The 20,837-nt window shown below is 38.6% G+C and overlaps 1 protein-coding gene across 1 annotated transcript; it reads left to right on the top strand.

Moving 5' to 3' along the window:
* Positions 1 to 290: 290 nt before the first annotated feature.
* LOC145607878 (uncharacterized) lies at positions 291 to 13,147 on the top strand. The gene is made up of 3 exons (XM_081663473.1): positions 291 to 676; positions 12,131 to 12,199; positions 12,382 to 13,147. Exons 1-3 carry the CDS (start codon positions 443 to 445, stop codon positions 12,994 to 12,996), a joined length of 918 nt encoding a protein of 305 aa, XP_081519599.1. The 5' UTR covers positions 291 to 442; the 3' UTR covers positions 12,997 to 13,147.
* Positions 13,148 to 20,837: the final 7,690 nt, after the last annotated feature.

The raw sequence follows: 20,837 nt of genomic DNA, 5'->3' as shown, positions 1-20,837 counted from the left end.
TGCTCTGTTACAGCTTGAATTCATCTATTTATTTGACAAAATTACAATATTGTCCAACTTAATAACTGAAAATGACGAAATTGCCCCTTTGAGATACATAGAATGTTTCTCATGTTGAGAAACTTGTATTTACTCGTGGCAACCATTGTGTTTGCTCTAAATTGACGCCATTAGTTGTAGGCCAAACCCGACCTGACCTGACATGACCCGACCCACAATCCCTTCAATCAATTACCAACGGTCCATAAGTGGATTAAGGACCATTTCGTTAAAACCAAAAACACAATCAAGCTACTTCTCTCCCAAAATTCCATTTCTCTAACAGTACCTTTCTTCAATGACGATGGTAAAATCACATTGATGGAAAAATACAAGAAAACAACCCAACCCCACCAAAAAAAATCAATATACTTAGCTTGGATTTTGGATTTAGTTGCAAGAAATGCTAATTGGGCAACTGGCGTTATGGCCAAGTTCGACCACCATATACGGCGGCGCTGGTAAATTGCTGCTGTTGAGGCCACTTGGTAGACGCCGGAGGAGAGATATTTTCTGGGTTTCTGCTGTTGTTGATGGACACAATAAAAACCAGCAGAATCATTATGCTGTTTTAGGGATTTCTTCTTCTGCTTCTTCATCTGATATTAAGAAAGCTTATCGCCTTCTTGCTCGTAAGGTATTTTCTTTTTTAGATTTGAATTTGAAGCTTATTTGATTTCATTTAATGAATTGATGATTATTGATGAAATGGGAAGTTGGTTTTATTGTTTGATTGACAAACTTTGATGAATGTTTTTGTTTTTACTACTAATGTATAAGTATAAATGTTTGTGCTTTGTGTATAAGATGTATTTTTTTTAATTTATTCAATGTTTATCTTTGATGTATTAATACATGATTAGAGATATTTGATGGTTGAATTTGTTTGTTGAAAAGTGTTTGCCACTCATATTGTTGCATTCATTTTGGAATTGAAATGGTAGTGAAATTTCTAAAAAATACTTTTTGTTGATATGTTTTGAAAATGAATGTAACAATAGGATTGGTATAGCAATGACCAAACGTTTATGTTAATTGTAGAATAGATACTTGGCGCTTGAAATTGAAATTAGAAACTTGGATGACTAATTAGAATAAGAACAGAACAGATTTGGATGTTAGTATATCATACCAAGTATATAAGAGGAAGACTTGTGCATTTCTTGAGTTGGCTCCTTGATGCAAACTTTCAATTTGGAAGAAAATAGTATGAAATCTTTAGTTTCAATATATCGAGTGGACCCTTTTCTTATTGTCAATGGCCATGGGATGATTGTAGTTTTCACTTTGTTTCATGTTGATGCTTCTAGTTGGAATGTTCTAGGTCAAACTGCCACAACTTTGGGTATGAGTACTCATTGATGTATTAGAAAAAAACATAATCATGTGGGGTTGTGTTAGATTCATCTCGATGTGTAGTTTTGAGTTATGCATTGGAAATGATATCAAAGCAAGTAAGTTAGCAATATGAGGGAGTATACAATAGTGAGATATTGATGAGAATTATAATATTATACCATGATCTTGGAATCATGTAGAAAGGTGGAATAATGTTAAGATAAAGTAAGTAAAAGAAAGAGGGTATGACTAAAAAAAAAACAAGTAAAAGAAAGAGGGTATTGTTTGTCAAGAGAAGGATTTTAATTTATTACTTTTATTAAACCAGCAGTTTGTACTTGGTGACTTTGTGTAGTCAGTGTTTCTTTGGGACTTACATATCTGTTTGTTGTTGGGCTGTTGACTTAGATTGATGTTATGGTAAATGTGTAGCAGCAGAATCTGTAACTGAAGTGCTGATTGTATTCTACTTAAGTGATAGCTCACCATTTTTTACAATTGCTTATATTATCATTGAAGTTGGAAATCGCCTATTATGTTATGATTGCTGATTAATATGCTTTAGTTGAGTTTAATTGGTTGCTAAGCAGGGAAAAAAGTTATGTTCGAAACTATATATTAGACTCTGCAGTATGAACAATTAGAGCACGTTTGATTAGAAATCTGTAGATTTTCGTTAAGAAGTGGAAAGGTAGTGAATTAGTGATTAAAGAGAAGGAAAAAAAGTAGGATTTTTAACTAAAACCTTTCCTTCAGAAAAGGTCATTGGTTACAGAATAGATAAGGAATAGAGTGGTAATGGTGCTGACGAGTTAAGGGTGCATTCTTTTATTGCCCTCTTTAATGGTGTTTGTTGCTGCTCGAGTGAAAGCAGTGTTAGATTTGGGGGAGTCTTATAGAGTAAGTTCATGGGTCCAAGCAAAAGAATGTTAAACCAAACACTTCTATTAATGAAGTGAGGGTATTTGACCTGTTTCTTAAGGTTCTCACAAAAACTTAGAAACGGATGTGCTCTTAATGAACTGACTAAAGTGATTAAGTTTGTGCTGTGTGCAGCAAGTTATACTGTTATTTTTGTCGAAGTTGCAGGACTTTATATTAAATGTTCCTAGTTCCTGCCATTTCTGGTGTTAGCAATTTTTCGATAAAAGTTTTGTATTTGGGGGGGGGGGGGGGGGGGTTGTGCCAGGAAGAGGCATGGGTTAACTAACTAAATCAGAGTGATAAACTGTGGCAATGCTCCAGTTTTTGGCCAAAAGGTCAGAATAACTCTTATGAAGTCTAGTAGCCTATGATGGCTTTCCTAGCTTTTTGATCTCCTAAGTTCATCAAGAATGAGCTAGTAAAGTATTATAAGAAAGTTGAGAGGGGATAAGCCAGATGAGCTAGTCTCTTATTTTCACGGAACTGTAAAACCAGGCTCGGGGGTGGGGGATATTACTTAACACAACACAATTAACCTCTTACTCATTGTCTCGTATTTCGATGAAACTACACAGAGAGGCCAGACTTATGGGACAATACCCTAGTTGGAGTGCTCTGTTTGGTGTACTCGGATTAAATCCTGTACAATATCTCCATCTTTAAATGTAAAAGCAATGCAACTTTATGCAAGGTACTTAAAATACTTGCTTTTGGACAGTTTACCATCCAAAGGTACTACATCCTCGCTTGATTCCCTCTTAGTGCAAAACTGATTTTTTATACACGTCCTCCATTATAAAATAATTGCACCATTTCTAAATGGCACATTATTGCTAGGAATTGGGTCAGAAAAACAGAGCAAATAAGCAATAGAAGCAGAAAATTAGCTAGTAACCGATAGATTGTATTGCAAGTCAGAGTAACTTCAATACAATTCCTTTCTTTTGAGAGGAAAGGATGCTCTCCCAAGGAATGAATCCCACTAATGTTTTCTAGATACATTCCCTCTACAATTATTCCCTTAAATAGCTAAGGATAACTACCAGGCTGCCAATCCAACTCAGCACACTCCACAATGCTAACAAACTTATTTCTCAATTACTGATCTACCCTTCCCTGTAACTAACTTCCAGCTCACCCCCAAGCCATTCATTCCCTCCTAACAGCACCTTGATTAGCTTTCCTCCTAGCATAAGTGAAGCGAATCTTTGGGCCGGGCTGATCTCTAGCAATACCTCCCACCCAAAAAAGCACCTTGTCCTCAAGGTGGAAGTGAGGAAAGCGAGCAGCAATGTCATCATGATCTTCCCAAGTTGCCTCAAAGTCTTGCAGCCCCTTCCACCTAATGAGAACCTCAGTTGCAGCCTCAGTACTCCTGACCCCAAGGACAGAATCTGGCTCCACATCCAGTACCAAGTCAGCAGAGAGCTGGCAGGCAGGGCAGTAGGTACCTGACCAGGTCCCAAGGCCTTCTTAAGCTGAGAAATGTGAAATACAGGGTGAATTTTGGCAGAAGGGGGCAGTTGCAACCTGTATGCCACCTTCCCAACGCGTTCCAGCACCTGATAAGGCCCATAGAAACGAGGAGAGAGCTTCTCAGATTGTCTCCTTACCACAGAGTGCTGCCTGTAAGGCTGTAACTTAAGATAGACCAAGTCCCCAACTTCAAAATCGCCATCCCTTCTAGCCTTGTTCTCATAATGCTGCATATGAGCTTGAGCTTGCACCAAATGATACTTCAAATCATCAAGGATAGCATCCCTTTCCTGCAACTGATCTTCCAGAGCAGAGATGGCAGTAGCTCCCTGGGTGAATCTGATCAAATGAGGGGGGTCCCTTCCATACAAGGCCTTGAAAGGAGTGCACTGAGTAGCAGTGTGGAACGCCGTATTGTACCAATACTCAGCCCAATGTAGCCAATTTGCCCAAGTAGATGGTTTCCCATTCACAAAGCAACGCAAATAGGACTCCACCCCTTTGTTAACCACCTCGGTTTGGCCATCAGTTTGCGGGTGATAAGCGGTGCTACGATGAAGATTAGTACCCTGTAACCTGAAAAGTTCTTTCCAGAATATACTTAAGAATATTTTATCCCTATCAGACACAATAGTCGAGGGCATTCCATGCAATCTCACAACCTCCTTGACAAAAACCTTAGCAACCATTTGAGCAGTATATGGGTGCTTAAGCAAGATAAAATGACCATACTAAGTCAAACGATCCACAACTACCAAAATAGTATCCCACCCCAAGGACTTAGGTAGTCCCTCCACAAAGTCCATGGAAATATCCTCCCAAACCAACTCGGGAATGGGAAGAGGCTGTAAAAAACCAAGAGGAGACAAGGTGGATACCTTGTTTTGCTGACAAGTATGGCATTGTTGAACATACTTGGACACATCCTTGCGCATACCTTGCCAATACCATTCACTAGCTAACCGTTGGTAAGTCTTGAAATCCCCGGCATGGCCCCCAATGGGAGAATCATGGTACTCACGCAGCAGCCTTGTAGTGAGATCACTGTGTTTAGGAACAACCACCCTCTGCTTGTATTTAAGAACTCCATTTTCCAGAGTAAAACCTTTGGGAACTGACTCTCCAGCTTGTAACTGAGTAGTGAGGTGCTGAATGGTGGAATCTTGCTTGATAAACGAGTGAATGTACTGCCATTGTATCCCACATGAAGTCACCAGAGAAGCACATTCCACCTTGTTATCATGCTGTCTTGACAAGGCATCAGCCACTTTATTTGTCGGTCCTAGCTTATAGTGTATGTCAAATGTGTACCCCAAAAGTTTACTTACCCATTTCTGGTAAGCTTGGCCTACCACCCTCTGTTCCAGTAGGTACTTAAGGCTGCGTTGATCAGTACGCACCACAAAAGTCCTTCCTAGTAAGTAATGCCTCCATTTCTCGATGGCAAACACAATGGCCATGAGTTCCTTCTCATATATGGGTTTTGCTCTAGCCCTTAACCCCAACACTTTACTGAAAAAAGCGATAGGATGGTGGTTTTGTAAGAGAACAGCTCCAAGACCATGCCCTGATGCATCTGTCTCCACAATGAAAGGAAGAGTGAAGTTAGGAGTTGCAAGAATGGGAGCCTTGACCATTGCGGCCTTTAACGCCTCAAAGGCTGAGGTAGCTTCATCATTCCACCCAAAAGAATCCTTGCGCAATTGATCGGTTAGAGGTTGAGCAATGAGTGCATATCCTTGAATGAACTTCCTATAGTACCCTGTGAGACCAAGGAAGCCACGCAACGCTTTAATGGAAGTGGGCATCGGCCATTCAACCATTGCTTGAATCTTGGAGGCATCCACCTCCACCCCTGCTGCTGAGATTACATGCCCCAAGTAAGCCACCTTAGACTTTCCCACCTCACATTTCTTAAAATTCGCATACAACTGATGGTCTGCCATCGTCTCAAGGACTTGTCTGAGATGATCAAGGTGTGACTCTTCACTTGGGCTATACACCAAGATATCGTCGAAGAACACCAAGACAAAGTTGCGCAAGAAAGGCCGGAATACCTCGTTCATAAGGGACTGAAAAGTGGCAGGTGCATTGGTAAGGCCGAAGGGCATTACAAGAAATTCATAGTGCCCTTCGTGGGTCCGGAAAGCAGTCTTAGGAACGTCCTCCTTGCTGACCCTAATCTGATGATACCCAGATTTTAGATCAAGTTTTGTAAAAATGACCGAACCACACAATTCATCCAATAATTCATCAATCATCGGAATAGGAAATTTATCAGGTACTGTGTCTTTGTTCAATGCCCTGTAATCAACACAAAACCGCCAACTACCATCTTTCTTTTTGACCAACAACACGGGGCTAGAATAAGCACTAGTGGAAGTCTGAATGATTCCTGCTCGAAGCATGTCAGTCACTAATCTCTCGATCTCATCTTTCTGAGATTGTGGGTATCGATATGGACGAACACTTAAGGGATTTGCTCCATGTTTGAGGGTGATTGAATGTTCAATCTTACGAGAAGGAGGTAAGCCATCGGGCATGTGAAAGACCTGGTCAAATTCTTTAAGCAAGGGCTGAAAGAGTGTCGGAATAGATGGTAGCTCCTCTACTACACTTCCCAGATGATTGAATTCCAGCAAGAAGCCTTGTCCTTCCTTTTGCAGTGACTTAATCATGGCCTTAAGAGTGATACAAGTCCTGCCCAGATGAGGTTCACCTTTTAGAGTGACCATCTCCCCTCCTACTTGGAACTTGAGAGTCTGGGTCTTCCAATTAGTCATGGTGGTGCCTAATTTTTCAAGCCACTGAACTCCCAGGATAAGGTCTGAATTGCCTAAGGGTAGCACCAAAAAATCCTCCACTATAGTGACTCCTTGTACCTCCAAAATCACCCCCTTACAGACACCATTCCCCTGCACCAAGTCGCCTGTTCCCAGAGTTACTCCAAAATTGGCTGCCTCCGTCACAGTGAGTTGGAGATGTTGAGCAGCCACGGAGGAGACGAAATTATGTGTCGCCCCTGGGTCTATCATCACCACCACGCTTTGGTTATCAATCATCCCCACCATGCGCATGGTCTTAGGGCTCGTAATCCCCATGACCAAACATAACGCCACCTTGGAATTAATGGTTTCAGTTTCGGGTTGGTCTGTGTTTGGGGTAGGTGTGAGGTTAGTGTTTGGGTTAGGTGGTGGGAGCGTGGTTTCAACCGCCGCCAGCTCGCCGGACTCCTCCCACTCTTCCTCTTCATCCACCGCGAGCAGAACACTCAACTCACGGCGGCGGCACTTGTGGTTTATATTCCACTTTTCGTCGCATCTGAAACATAGACCCTGCTCCCTCTTGTGTTGGAGTTCCTTCTCCGAGAGCCGCCTTATCTCGCCGGAGTTTTTGAGGGTGGTGGTGGTGTTTTTGGAGTATGGGTTTGTGTTTAGGGTCGTGGTTAGGCCTGGAGAGTTGTAGATCTGGGAGATTGGGCTGGATCGTGGGGTAGGATTAGGGTGTCGCCACGTGTGTGGGTTAGAAACGGGTTTGGGCCGCGGGTTCAACCTCAATTTTTCTTCAACCCGCAAGGCTAGCTCCATGGCCCGATCCAGTGTAATCGGATCCAGCAAACGGACCTCGACCCGGATCTCCTCACTCAACCCATTTATAAACTGACCTTTTGCGATTTCCTCAGGAACTCCCTCAATCGAAGCTAGCAACTCGATGAAGCGACGCCTGTAATCCACCACAGACCCCGTTTGCTGGTGGGCTAACCACTGCTCGTGGAGAGATCCCGTGGCGGTGGTTCGAAATCGGCGGAGGATGAGGTGTTTCAAGGCTTCCCACGTCAGCAAAGGTCGGCGACGGTGCTCCCATTGATACCAGAGCAGCGCGTCTCCCTCAAGCGCCACCACTGCAGCCTCTAGCTTGTCCTCCTCCGTCAACCTGTAAAAGTGAAAGAACCGCTCCGCACGGAGGATCCACCCATCTGGGTTAACTCCATCGAACAACGGTAAGTCTAGCTTTCTCATCTTCCAGTTCGCATTTCCCTGAGCTCCACCTTCGCCATTCTCAATCTGCGGAGTTGAGAAGGGATTGTCCCAATTCCCTCCGTTTGATTCCCGAGGCCCAGAGCCCGGAACGGCGGAAGTGCGAACCTCTGTTCGGATATTATTAATATCCGACTTAAGAGCAGCTAGAGCAGAGGCGATTTCCTGGGCTACCTTCGCCGGGATCTCTGCCAGCTCCTGCTCCATCAAATCCATGCGCTGAGCATTGGTGAGTCTCGCCATTTCCCACTCCGATCGTCACTGCTCTGATACCAATTTGCTAGGAATTGGGTCAGAAAAACAGAGCAAATAAGCAATAGAAGCAGAAAATTAGCTAGTAACCGATAGATTGTATTGCAAGTCAGAGTAACTTCAATACAATTCCTTTCTTTTGAGAGGAAAGGATGCTCTCCCAAGGAATGAATCCCACTAATGTTTTCTAGATACATTCCCTCTACAATTATTCCCTTAAATAGCTAAGGATAACTACCAGGCTGCCAAAACAACTCAGCACACTCCACAATGCTAACAAACTTATTTCTCAATTACTGATCTACCCTTCCCTGTAACTAACTTCCAGCTCACCCCCAAGCCATTCATTCCCTCCTAACAGCACCTTGATTAGCTTTCCTCCTAGCATAAGTGAAGCGAATCTTTGGGCCGGGCTGATCTCTAGCAATTATTTAAGAAAGGGGAAAGTGGTTGTCAAAAAGACTACTCTAACCTTCTTCCCCATAACCAATGATCCACCATAAGTCCATAACCCAACCATCACCTACACTGATCTTCGATTTCCACCAACCACACCACACTCACTCTCTCGCTTCTACTTAGCGGAGCCTCAACATTCTCCTCTCTATTATCATCCATCCACCACTTCCTCACTGCCACCGCCACCGCCGTCTTCATCTGAAGCTTTCTTCACCAATTTTTTGCTCTCCAATGAATCCTTCAACAAATCTAGAGTTGATTTCGACGATTTCTCATAGTCTAATCAATCATGTCTCCATTTCTTCGTGTTCTCAATCGATTTAAGCTTCACTTCTGCTGCTTTCAATAACCCTCGAAACCACGAATTTTTGTTGTTGTTCATTGGAAGGTATAATTTCGAAGGAATTAGCTCCACAAACTTGTGCAAGAAGATATCATGGTTTTTGACTAAGGTTTTGATGTCGCTGACTATGACAGCTGTATCGTCAGCGGCGATTATTAGGGCATATGAGCTTTAAGAAAGGTTGTTCAATTAAGAAGAATGGTGGTGGGGTGGTTTCGGTGGTGGTCAAGCTAATAACATATGGTGTTGGTGGAGACAAAGTGGGAGTTGGGTGAAGGAGGTGGGGGTAGGTGGTGTTACTGCCGGCAGCCGTGGTTTTTGGGAATGAGGTATGGAGAGGGTGAGAGGAGAGAGGAAAGAACAGATATATTTGAAGAGCACCAGCCAAGCAGGGATGGAGATACCATGTTAACCCTTCCCTCCTAGTTAGAGCATGTTTGGTAAGGGTTTTTTTTTTTGCTTGAAAACGAATTCAATTAAACCATTACCCTTACCAATTGTTTGGTTAGAAGGTTTGAGTAACAATTACCATTACCTAAGGGTAATGGATTCCACCTATTTGTTACTTCTCTAAAACCGAAAGTAACAATTACCCTAACCCTCCTCAAACAAAAAGAAAGGAAGTTAGGTAAAGTGATTCCTTTCCATGGTTAAACCAAACAAATGAAGGTAAGGGTTAAATGATTCCTTTTCCCCCTTTATTTGTTTTCTTTTTCATTCTGTTGACAACATTCATACCAAACATGCCCTTAGTAGGATCTTCAAGGGGAAAGATGGAGATGATCCAGTCTCCCTGGGCTACAAAGGCAATATCCCTAGATAAGGATTCGTGGGATGCAAGGAGCATCATTAGGACAGTTTCAACTCTTTAAGGGAGGAATAGGTAGGCAAGTGGGGGTTAGGAAAAATATTGATATAGAGGAGGAAGTATGGATTGGAAGAGAGAAAATAAGGATGAAGTGTAGAGATACAAGTCAGGGACCAAGGCCCATATTTGTTTCTTAGTTAATGTCTTCTAATAACTCTTAGGACACCTGAAAGGCATGGCACCTTTTTGAGGAGAAAGATGCGAGGAAAATCCTAGGAACCCATATACCGATGATGATACGAAAGGCGGATTCTTTTGGAAAGAGGATAGACAAGGAAGATACTCTTTTAAATCTGGATACTGGAACCAGGTGAGAAGAGAATACTAGGGAGGTCCACAAATTAATCCAACCCGGGAAAGAATTTGGAAGAGTCCGTTATTCACAAAATGGAAGATTGATCTATGGAGAATGGTTCATAATGCAATGAGAGACAACTTGAGGATGATGACACAAGGTCATCATGTGTTATCTGAAGAGGAGATCATGCCTTGTTTCAAAAGAATATGGAAAGTGGGGCATCTAGGAATCATCTCTGACAATTCCCCCTCTACAAAGATAGGAGATTCGATCCTAAACTACTTTTCTTACCTTATGAGACAAATTTTACAGTGGGAAGTGGGGTACTTTATACTTTTGTAGCCACGTGGTCAATATGGTGCCATAAAAAAAGAGAGAATTTTCGAAGGCGTGAGTGTCTAGCTGTGTAGAATACTAAAGCTAGCACAGTCACACGCCGAAAGATGGGAAAAGGCAAGGTGTGCATGGAAACTGGTCAAAGAATAGCTCAGACCTACTCTGCATTTTTAAGCCACCAGTAATATGGAGATATGGATCTCCCTCAACTGATAATACCATTTTGATTACTGTGGATGCAGCATGGAAGTCAACTAACAATGAGGGAAAACAGGTGTGGCAAGTGGAAGTGGCATGGAGTATGGAGGAGAACCAACCGAACAATGAGAAAGGAGCTGAAATGATCATTGCAACCAGCCCAACCCAAGCAGAGTGCTATGCAATCTGGTGGGGAAGAAACAAACTAGCAAGCATTCATGGAACATTATCATTACAACGGGCTGTGAGCTAAAAGACATCAAAGTGACATAGTAGTCTCAGGAACATTGAGGAAAGTGACATATGCCAACAGATCTTTAAAGACATCAAAGAATGGGCCGTTATGTTGACTACCTAGTCTGTATTAAAGTAAGTAGAAGTGAAGTCATAAAAGTCCACAACCTTGCTCAAAAGACAAGGAAAGGGGTTCTGTAATTCTTATGTGGACTGTTTAATAATAATAATAATAATAAAATAAAAAATAAAAAAAAAGCTTAAAAATCATACCAAAAGAGGAATGGTGCAATTATTATGAAGTTTCCTAAAAGGCAATATGGTGCAATTATTTTGTAACAGAGGAAGTATAATGGAACTTGCCCACCAAGAGTAGACCTATTTATAACCCATTCTCTCCTAAGAATACAATAAAAATTATTGTTTGTTGTGTTTGTGATAAGTAATTTGGATATCTGTGAACAACATCAATAACAATACTTCAAATACGGAGCAATTCACTTCTTACTACTACTATTATTGGTGTTTTTTTTTTTTTTTTTGGTTCTGATTTATTTGCAAATTAAGGGGAATACATTGTTCATTTTTTACGTCAGGTCCAGGCACATAAGTCACAACAGGATAAGTGAATGCTTTGACCAGGTGATCTTACCTGATAAGTATGTGTACGATAATTATTGAAAAATGACCATTTGAAGGATTGGATAGGGAGAAGAGTGTCAACATCTGTGTAGGCTAAGTTAGTTTGTAGAAAAGTTACTAAAGTTCCCATTAGAGAAAAGTAGTCATAATGTGGATAGCTCAAAGAGATACTTTGTCTATTGCAAACTGCAGCCAGGAAAGCTGAAAAGGTTTAATTTGAGGCTTGTATTTTCATTCAAACCGAAGCTTAAAGAAAATAGTAACAAACATTGTCCATCATGATGAGCTCAGGACTGAAAGCCTTTGATGTTCTGATGTTCATATGCTTTATTTTTCCATGTAGATTCTGGTGTTGTCAGAGGGTAGCCATTTGCTTGCTTCCTCCTATAGAGCTCACCCCAAGGGAGGCTCAGAAAGTATCTAATGTAGTTATAAATTACTGTAAATAGCCTCCTTGTTTTGGTGTTCATATGCTTTTTCAATGTAAATTATGTTGTTAAATGTCAGCCATAGCTTGCTTCCTCTTGTAAAAGCTCATGTCAAGGGATGCTCAAAAAGTATCTACCGTGGTGTATCAATTACTGTAAATTAGTTGATACTTTTCGATTGACTGTGAAATTGTGTGAATTTAAGCCTTACTTTTCATCAGTCATTCTGAAATTGCACTGTCTTGTTTGTGGCTGCAGTGGCATCCTGATGTTAGCAAAGATTCACGAGCTGGTGAAGTTTTCAAAAGTATTCATCTTGCCTACCAAGTGAGCAAGTCCTTTTCCCTCTGGGCCCTCTCCCTTGGGTTTTGTGTTAATTTTTTTTATTTGTACCTGGTGATCATTGACTAAAATCATGCTTCTTTTTTTTTTTTTTTTTTCTTTATCTTTTGAATTTTGTTAGTTTTAAAATTTATGACTGAGTTGTCTTTGCTCTCTCTGTTAAATAGGTGTTATCTAATGAAGCAACAAAGGTTCAGTATGATAGAGTACTCAAATCTGGCGTGCAAGTCTCTGATCCTGTCAGAAGATATACTTATCAGGATTTTGAGTTTGAAAATGAATTTGTAATGCATAGATGGAGTGAATTAAGGCAGAAGATGCGAAATGATAGATATCGCAAACGATATGATGACAGCGGACAAAGTTATTCCTTTGACTCTGATTCTGACGAAGAGCCTGAAGAGAAGGCTGAGGAGGAAAGGGGCTCATTCTTAGAAGTTCTTCAGTCTATTATCCTCTCCATAACTCTGATGAAAACATTTGGCTGCCAAGCATCACTTATTTTCAGCACCCTAATGTCATGGTTCGACGAAAAGTTAGATGCCGGTTATAAAATGGGCTACTTGATTGCTTGGGTATTGGGTGGTAAAGGTGGTGTTTTGCTCTCCTTGTGCCTCTCCCTTGCAAGCTGGATATGTGGCAAAAACAGCAGTAGCCTAGTCACTCTTGTGGTCATCGCTATGTGGGTTGGATCAAATATATTGCGTTATGCACCAGTTCCTCAAGGCGCACTCCTCGTGCTTGTGTACATGTCTGTTAAACTACAGGTTGATCTAAGCTAGAAGTATCCAACTTTTCTTGTGTCCTGTACATATTTTGTGTTGTAAAAAGATAGAAACATGTCGGTCCGCCGATCCAAAAACTATAAAATGTTTCTGGTGTGACCGTTTGCTATCTCATGTGATATATATTCGTTTTTGGATGTTGTGGTCATTGTTTGTAGGCGTTTTAGGATTTTTTCGACTAATTAAGGTGCAGTTTCAGATTAATGACGCCTAGGACGGAATTTGATCAAATAGTCCAACCCCAGATATTGCTGAGAATTCCAGCATAATGTATGGTTCTTCATAAGATCAAAACTTACACATTGAGCAAATTGCAACTTACACATTCAGCTTCCCTGCTGTAAAAGCTACAAAAGGGTGGTTAACAATCTTTCCTAACTGTCGGTTGACTTCTAATCCAAATATTAGATGACAAAAACCACAGAAAAATAGCCACATAATCAGTCCAAGATAATTAATACTCACATTTTTGGATTAAAAGCTCTACTGGGTTTAATTTCTTTAGCAGAAATCATGCCCAGTTAAAATTACAATGTTAATTGACACAGGAAAATTCCCAGATTCTTTAAGTCAGAACTAAATTTACACAATTGTATTTCTTGGTAACTTACAAGGTAACTCATATTCATGGCACGAGATTGAATCCCGTCTACATCATTGTTTTTGTCGCTCCGTTTACACCAGAAAAAAAATTCTTATATTCAACAAAGTGAAAAACACAAGGATATGAAATTGAGATGTTTTAGCAGCTCTTTGCCTTCTCCACTGTCTTCATCCCCTTCAAATTTCTCCACAAGTATCTTCCACTAGCCATGTCAACAAATACCCAGAAACCATCTTGAATTATCTGAAAATAAATCCCAAATTTTAGACAAAAATAAAGGTAAAAATAGTAAAAAAAAAAATACTAATAAAAAAGCTCAAAAAAATATTAAAAAAAAGAGAGAATGTTTACCATTTTAAGGTTCCTTTCTTCGTGATCGTCCATTGAAGATGCAGGTTTATCAGCTACCAAATCATCAGAAAAGGCGGTATCGAGGTCGGGTGCAGAACGAAATGATCTCCATGCCAAAAACCCAGCCAAAATCGCTGAAAAAAATACCAATATAAATCTTAAAGGACACATAATTGATCAATTTTTCTCGACTTTTTTGCAATCAAAATTCTGGGTTTTTCTCGAATTTTTCTGGGTTTTTCTTTGATTTTCCACCTGTAGCCTAAATATTTCCAGAAAAATCAAAGAGACAGAAAGATCATTGAAAAACCTTAGCAAGAAGAATGAATGAAAAGGGATGTTTTTATTTTATTTTTTTTTTTTTGAAAGAAAAAGGGATGTTTTTATTGTTTGTGCAAGGTTGTAATATTTGTATTATTAGTGTGTTGGATTATTTAATAATAAAATGTTGTAAGAACGAGCCAATATATTAGGGGATTAATGTGAATAAAATATAATAAGATAGAATTATATAACAAGAAAATTATGGATTAGGTGACGCGGTAGGAGGCTAGCACATTGTCTTGTTTTGACTTGGTTAATATTTATACAAAGTCAAATTGTAGCACCAACCACTCTTGATAATTTGATATCCTACGTGGTGTGCAACCACTTTTCAATTTTATTTGAATCATTTCATGTGTTAGTTGTCCACATTTTAGGGTAGAAATTGTCTATTCATATGAAAATTTGTCAGCAGCCAATTTACTAGTAGTAGTCTCTTTGATAATTCATAAAAATAACCAAGTTGGACTATGACGTTATTACTAAGTGTGTGGGTATTTAGTGGTACACACATTAGAGTTATTGGATCAACCGTCTTTTGGTGATAAAATGTAATTTATTGGATTGTTGTAAAATAAATTAATTTTATATGAAAAGTTAATTCTCGATTGTATCTTCTTAAAGATAAGTAATAATATTGATTAAAGCATTAAGCAACCGAAATTGAAATCAAACTAGTTTTAAGGAATTAAATGATACCCGAGTTATTATATGAATAGTAACTATAGTAATTCTACCTCCACAGCTATCGACACAAGTGCTACTAGCGGAAATGAGCTAGCTAATGTGACTCTTAAGGGCCCGCCTGTATTGTAGGTAATAGACCATAATATTTTATAGGGTAATTGTTATGGGTTTTTGCATACACCTGGATTAAGGGTAGTAATTTTGGGCTATAACTTTTACCCTACAGTAAAGGTAACACATTACTTTAGGCCTCCCAACAAAACTCTTACCCGGTGAAAAGATACGCCCCAAAATCTAGGGCTGTTCAAAATTATCCGAGAATCCGAAAATCCGATCCGTATTTGATCCGATTTTTTGGATATCCGATCCGAAAAAACGGATATCAGATACGGATTCAAATACTGATTTTCAAATTTTCGGATATCCGATATCCGAAAAATATCCGAATATTATCGGATATCGGATATTTCTTTTAGATATCCGAACTGATATCTGAAATTGTAAGCCTGATATGTATATGACAATACATCGGTACATATAAAATTTTCAAAAATATTTTTATAATAATATTATAAAATAATTTTTAGTGCCCAACAAACCTAGTGAGTTCTCAGTTCTCACCTACTTCCGCCACTTTCTCATCTCTCTAAAAGGAACCCTATATTCCAAACTCCGCCGCTCAGTCACTCAGCCACCTCTCTGTTTTTTCGGTGATAAGTGAGTCTAATTTTGGTTCGTAATCTTTGCTCTTTGTTGGTCTAAAGTCGATTCCTCGATCTTTTGCAACCTCTGAATACATGGGCCTAATTTTCTTTTTTAATTTTCGATCTTCTTCGTTCAGTCGCCAATTTGTTGGTTTGTTCTCCGTTGCTCAACAAATCACTATTCAACTCTCCTCTGGTAATTAAAAGATTATAGGGATTCATCTGTTGGGAATTTTGATTTTTAATATGTGTATGTGTCTCCTCTATTGTTGGGTTTGCTCGACAATTTGTTGGTCTTATCGCCAAACTAACAAAGAAGGCTGCTACTGTTATAGTTTTTTGTATTTGTGGTAATTAAATAGACTTTATTAGTTTATTATGTATGCCAATTAAATGGTCTTCTAAAAGACTATTATGCTTAACGATACAAAAAGCAAAACATTTAATGAGATTTATACAATTTTCATTAATATCGGATAATGGATATCCGAAACATCCGATCCGAATGATTTCGAATATCGGATATCGGATATCCGAAATTTTCGGATCGAATTCGGATATCAAAATCTAATATCCGAAGGTTCAGATATCCGATCCGAAATGTGATTTCGGATCGGATATCCGATCCGTGAACAGGCCTACCAAAATCTACCCTACTAAGAATTTCTTGGAATCTAGGTGGGCTCCAACTTTCAACAATTGTAGGTGCTCTTCATATCTATCCTACATGCACTAGATCTGATAACTCTTATGCAAAACAAGATGTATGCTTGTTCATGCATGCTCGCTCCTTGTGAATATAAGTATTTGTCCTTACTTAGTACTGTAAATCTGTAATATACCAGGATAGGTAAACTCTAATATTGCTAAGGCCGGTGTATTTGAGGCAATCCGGGTTTATAACATTTATAAACTTTAGATCTTGACACGATGGAGTAATGGTGATGCTCATGGAATGCAAAGAAGAAAGCTAACAATTAGTATTATATACTCTTGGAGTATTATGGATCATGGTACTCCTTATACAATATGTTTGAGTTATTTTGCGTACGCTTTATATTATAAGGGATTCCAACGCGTGCGATGCGCGCGGTATAGCTAGCCCTTTGAGTAGAATTATTATCGATATTCTTTATGTCTTATGCTGGTTTGTGTATAATATTTTATCAAAAATATTTGCATATAAACGATAAATGTGTTGGATGTTGTGCAATTTCTTTAGTTGAGCTACTTTAAAATAACGCTCACATAAAGAAACAACCTATCGTTGTCCAGTAACTAATAATGCTGTTATATAATTATACCATAAATTTCTAAACAATTCTTAACTTTATTAATCCAATCCTCCATTTAATTTAGGAAAATTTGAATTTTGGTACCTCGAATATAGGGGTAATTGAATTTTAGTACCCATCTAAAATTTTATTTAAAATTAATACCTCCAAAAGTGTAACTTTATAGGTTTTGGTACCTCCGTCCATGTTCCGTTAAGTTTTCCGTTAGTGGGGTCCATTATGTAATAATTTAAATTATTTTAAAAAAAAAAACATTTTTTTTTTAAAAAAAAGAAAAAACATTTTTTTTTTTTTTAAAAAAAAACTAATAAAATAAAAAAAACCCATGAACCCAGCACCAAGCCACGGCAGCTGCCACCGCGGCCAGGCACGAAGCCCAACCACGGCAGCTGCGGCCGCGGCCAGGCACGAAGCCCAGCCACAGCAGCTGCGCCGCGGCCAGGCATGAACCCCGAACCCAGAACCCCAAGAACCCACCACCCACAAACCCTGAAACCCACCACACCCCACCACCGATGAACCCCCAAAACCCACAACCCGACCACCCACGAAACCCTAAACCCGCCACCCACAACCCACGAACCCAGAAACCCACCACCCTACCACCCACGACCCCCGTAACCCGCCACCCACAAACCGAAAAATTTAACCCTAAAACCCTAAAAATTGATTTGGGGGAAAGGGGAAAGGGGTGATGTGGTGGTTTTTGGGAAACTCGAGGCAGCCAAGAGTGAGAAAGAGGAGGGAAATCGGCGACGGGAAAGGGAGGGGGTTTTCGATGTGGTGATTTTCAGGTGGGTGGGGGGTGGTGTCGTCGCGGGGAGGCAAGGCTAGTGGGGGGGTGGCGTCGTCGCGGGGAGGCAGGCTGGGTGGGGGGGGTGGCGTTGAGGCAGGGAGGCAGGGCTGGGTGGGGGGGTGGCGTCGGGGCGGTAGGCAGGGTGGGTGGCGGGGAGGCAGGGGGCTTTTTTTTTTAAGTTTTTTTTATTTTTTTAAAGTTTTTTTATTTTTTAAAGTTTTTTTTAATTATTTTTTAATTATTTTTAATTAAATGTTTTTTTTTAATAAGTTATATTATTAAAGAATTAGATAATGGGACCCACTAACGGCAAAGTTGACAGCATGCTAACGGAGGTACTGATATCTATAATTTGTCATTTTTGAGGTATTAATTTAAAATAAAATTTTAGATGGGTACTAAAATTCAATTACCCCCATTTTCGAGGTACCAAAATCCAAATTTTCCTTTAATTTATGATTAATTGATAAAATTGCAAAATTAATTACACATGAGGATAAAAAGGTAAATAAATATTTTGAGGGGTATAATAGTCCATGCACTATTCATAAGAGCAATCTTCTACTTTTTATAAGGTAGGGATTTTGCTTAAATATTGTGTTATTTTGTTACAATAACATGTTATTTACTTATATATTTACTTCAACCTCAACTCATGCTATTTTTAATTTACATAAAATAACAAGTACTTATTTAAAAATAACATGTATATAAATTAAAATAATAATTTCACATCAAAATAATATTAACAACGTTGAGTTTTAAGATAATCGAACACTTCAGCATTTACTAAATTTAATTTCTGAACATGAACACATTTGAACCCTTAACTGGCTTCAAATCAATTGATTTATAAGAAACCCAGAAAATTGGAAGAAGAAAAGAGGAGAGAGAAAGTGTCTTGGATTTAGAGTTAGAGTAGTGAGAGGAAGAGACAGAGTGAGAGTGAGAGGTTGATTTCTGGAAAATTGGAAGAAGGAAGGAAGATAAAGTGTGTGATTTTGAGTTGGAGTAACTAAGAGAGGGTGATAGAGAGTGAGTGTGGGAGGAAGATGAACGAGAAATGGGCGAAATAACATACATTTATTTTAAAATAACATATATATAAATTGAAATAATAAGAAGTTAACATCCAAATAACATGAATTTTATAAATTTGAATGAAGTACCGTGTGCATGGTACTCCAGGAGTAAGATAGAAATTGCGTATAAAATGTATCTCAGCTCCTTTGTATATATATAATGATTGGAAAGCGTCCAAGGAGAATTCTTCTATCTCACACCTTATTGAAGTTCATACTACTTCATAGTGATATGAATAATTTAAGTACAAAATACATAAAGAGAAATGGAGAGAATAAAAGGAGTTTATCTCTTTTATTGAATTAAAAATGAATAAATCAGTTTACAAAAGCTAGCAGCACACATATACGTAGTGTATATAACTTTATAACCAGGGCCGTCCCATTCCATTACGGGGCCCTGTTCTAATCGTTACAAAGGGCCCTCAACAAAAAAAAAAAAAAATGAAATAGATAAATAAATAAAATTGGCTCCTACTACAATATATAGTAAAATTGAAATTCAAAATTTCACCAACAATAAATGAGAATGTATACTGAAAATTATACCATGTATAGTTTAACTTTAAATCGTTTTGAGTAGTTAGATGTTGATAAAAACAATTAAATTGATTAAAAATTTATAAGAAGTGAATTTGATGATAGCCGGAAATCAAGAGATGTAATTGTTAAGTATGAAATCTTAAAAGTGCTATTATATTGAAGATTATTGAAGGATTGTGAAAATATTATTTACAATGAATATTATTGACGCATCACAATATATGTTAGCAGAAAATTAAAAGAGGTAAGAGGATGGTAAATTGATAAGATAAATAGATAATTATAATTGGGTAAAATAAGAGAGTTAGGAAATGTCCCATAAAAAGAAAAAATTAAAATAAAAAGAAAGTAAATGAAATATGACAACAAAGAAAAATTTGGAAACCCTTGAATTTCCTACTTCCTAGGCATTAGTGCATTACTGAAGAACATGTGGAAATTGAAAAGTATGAATAGGACAAAATAATTACTGTAGTAGATTTGACTACACCCAAGAATGAAGTGAGTATACGACACAAGAGTAACATCCTATAGCCTACAGTATGCTACAAACAAAGTAAACAACTGGTTGCCACCGAAAATTGGATCATTTGAGTTTGGGGGCCCTGTGCTGTTGGTCTCTTTGCACAGGGCCATAACCGGGCCTGTTTATAACAACCGTGCAACAAACAATGGAAAATTAGTTACAAGAAAATCTAACTATGTTATAGCAAACATGATTTGTTAGGCCAGTAATAGTGATCTTGGATGGATTGCTGACATGGACAATCTGATGGTGTAGACGTGTGGTCATCAGAAGCTTATTCCTTGATGTGCACCAAGCAGGCAACAAGAGCTGTAAGATCAGTTATAGAAGCATATACACCAATACACCTTGTATTTGTGATTAAGCACATCAGAAGACAAACGAAAACTAATGCAATAACATTAGGAGACATTTTTTTTGTGGTGTAAACAGTAAAGTTACCTACTTTAGAATGTTTTATACTCCGTGTACATTTTCTTTTATCTGTTTACTGTTTAGGACAATGGTCTCCTTGTTTTTTTTAAAGTGCTCTACTATATTAGTCAAAATTGTGTACGTAAATAATACAAAAGTCAAAGTAGGAAAATAAATAAAGAAGAGAATATAGAATGGTATTAAGAAAAGAGTGTCATTATTGTAAGAGAGAAAATTATCATTATTGGTTAATTTTAAGCTGTAGTAGTAAGATTAAATTGTAAAAATTAATTTGACGAGTTGTATTTTGCTAACTACCTAATTGATGTAGGTTTTGAATCGAAGATGTCTATAAATAGAGGAGAAAGATTGAGTTCAAGGTTGAATCTCAATCTCCATTTACCAATCATTTTGGGTCTACACGTCAACAACCCATCAAGAAAATAAAAGCCAAACCCATGTCCGTTGAAGCCCAATCTCATTTACCAATCATTTTGGGTCTGCCATGAATC

This window comes from Chenopodium album, chromosome 23, assembly GCF_948465745.1.
Source record: "Chenopodium album chromosome 23, dcCheAlbu1.1, whole genome shotgun sequence".
In the NCBI taxonomy this organism is placed as follows: domain Eukaryota; kingdom Viridiplantae; phylum Streptophyta; class Magnoliopsida; order Caryophyllales; family Amaranthaceae; genus Chenopodium; species Chenopodium album.
Note: the sequence above shows the minus strand (reverse complement) of the source record. Positions and strands in the feature narration are given on the sequence as shown.

Bases quoted from the DNA above. Each gene is read 5' to 3' on its own strand.
- LOC145607878 (XM_081663473.1), top strand. From the start codon at position 443: ATGCTAATTGGGCAACTGGCGTTATGGCCAAGTTCGACCACCATATAC. The intron at 677-12,130 runs GTATTTTCTTTT...TTGTGGCTGCAG, and splicing joins ATCGCCTTCTTGCTCGTAAG to TGGCATCCTGATGTTAGCAA. The intron at 12,200-12,381 runs GTGAGCAAGTCC...TCTGTTAAATAG, and splicing joins GTATTCATCTTGCCTACCAA to GTGTTATCTAATGAAGCAAC.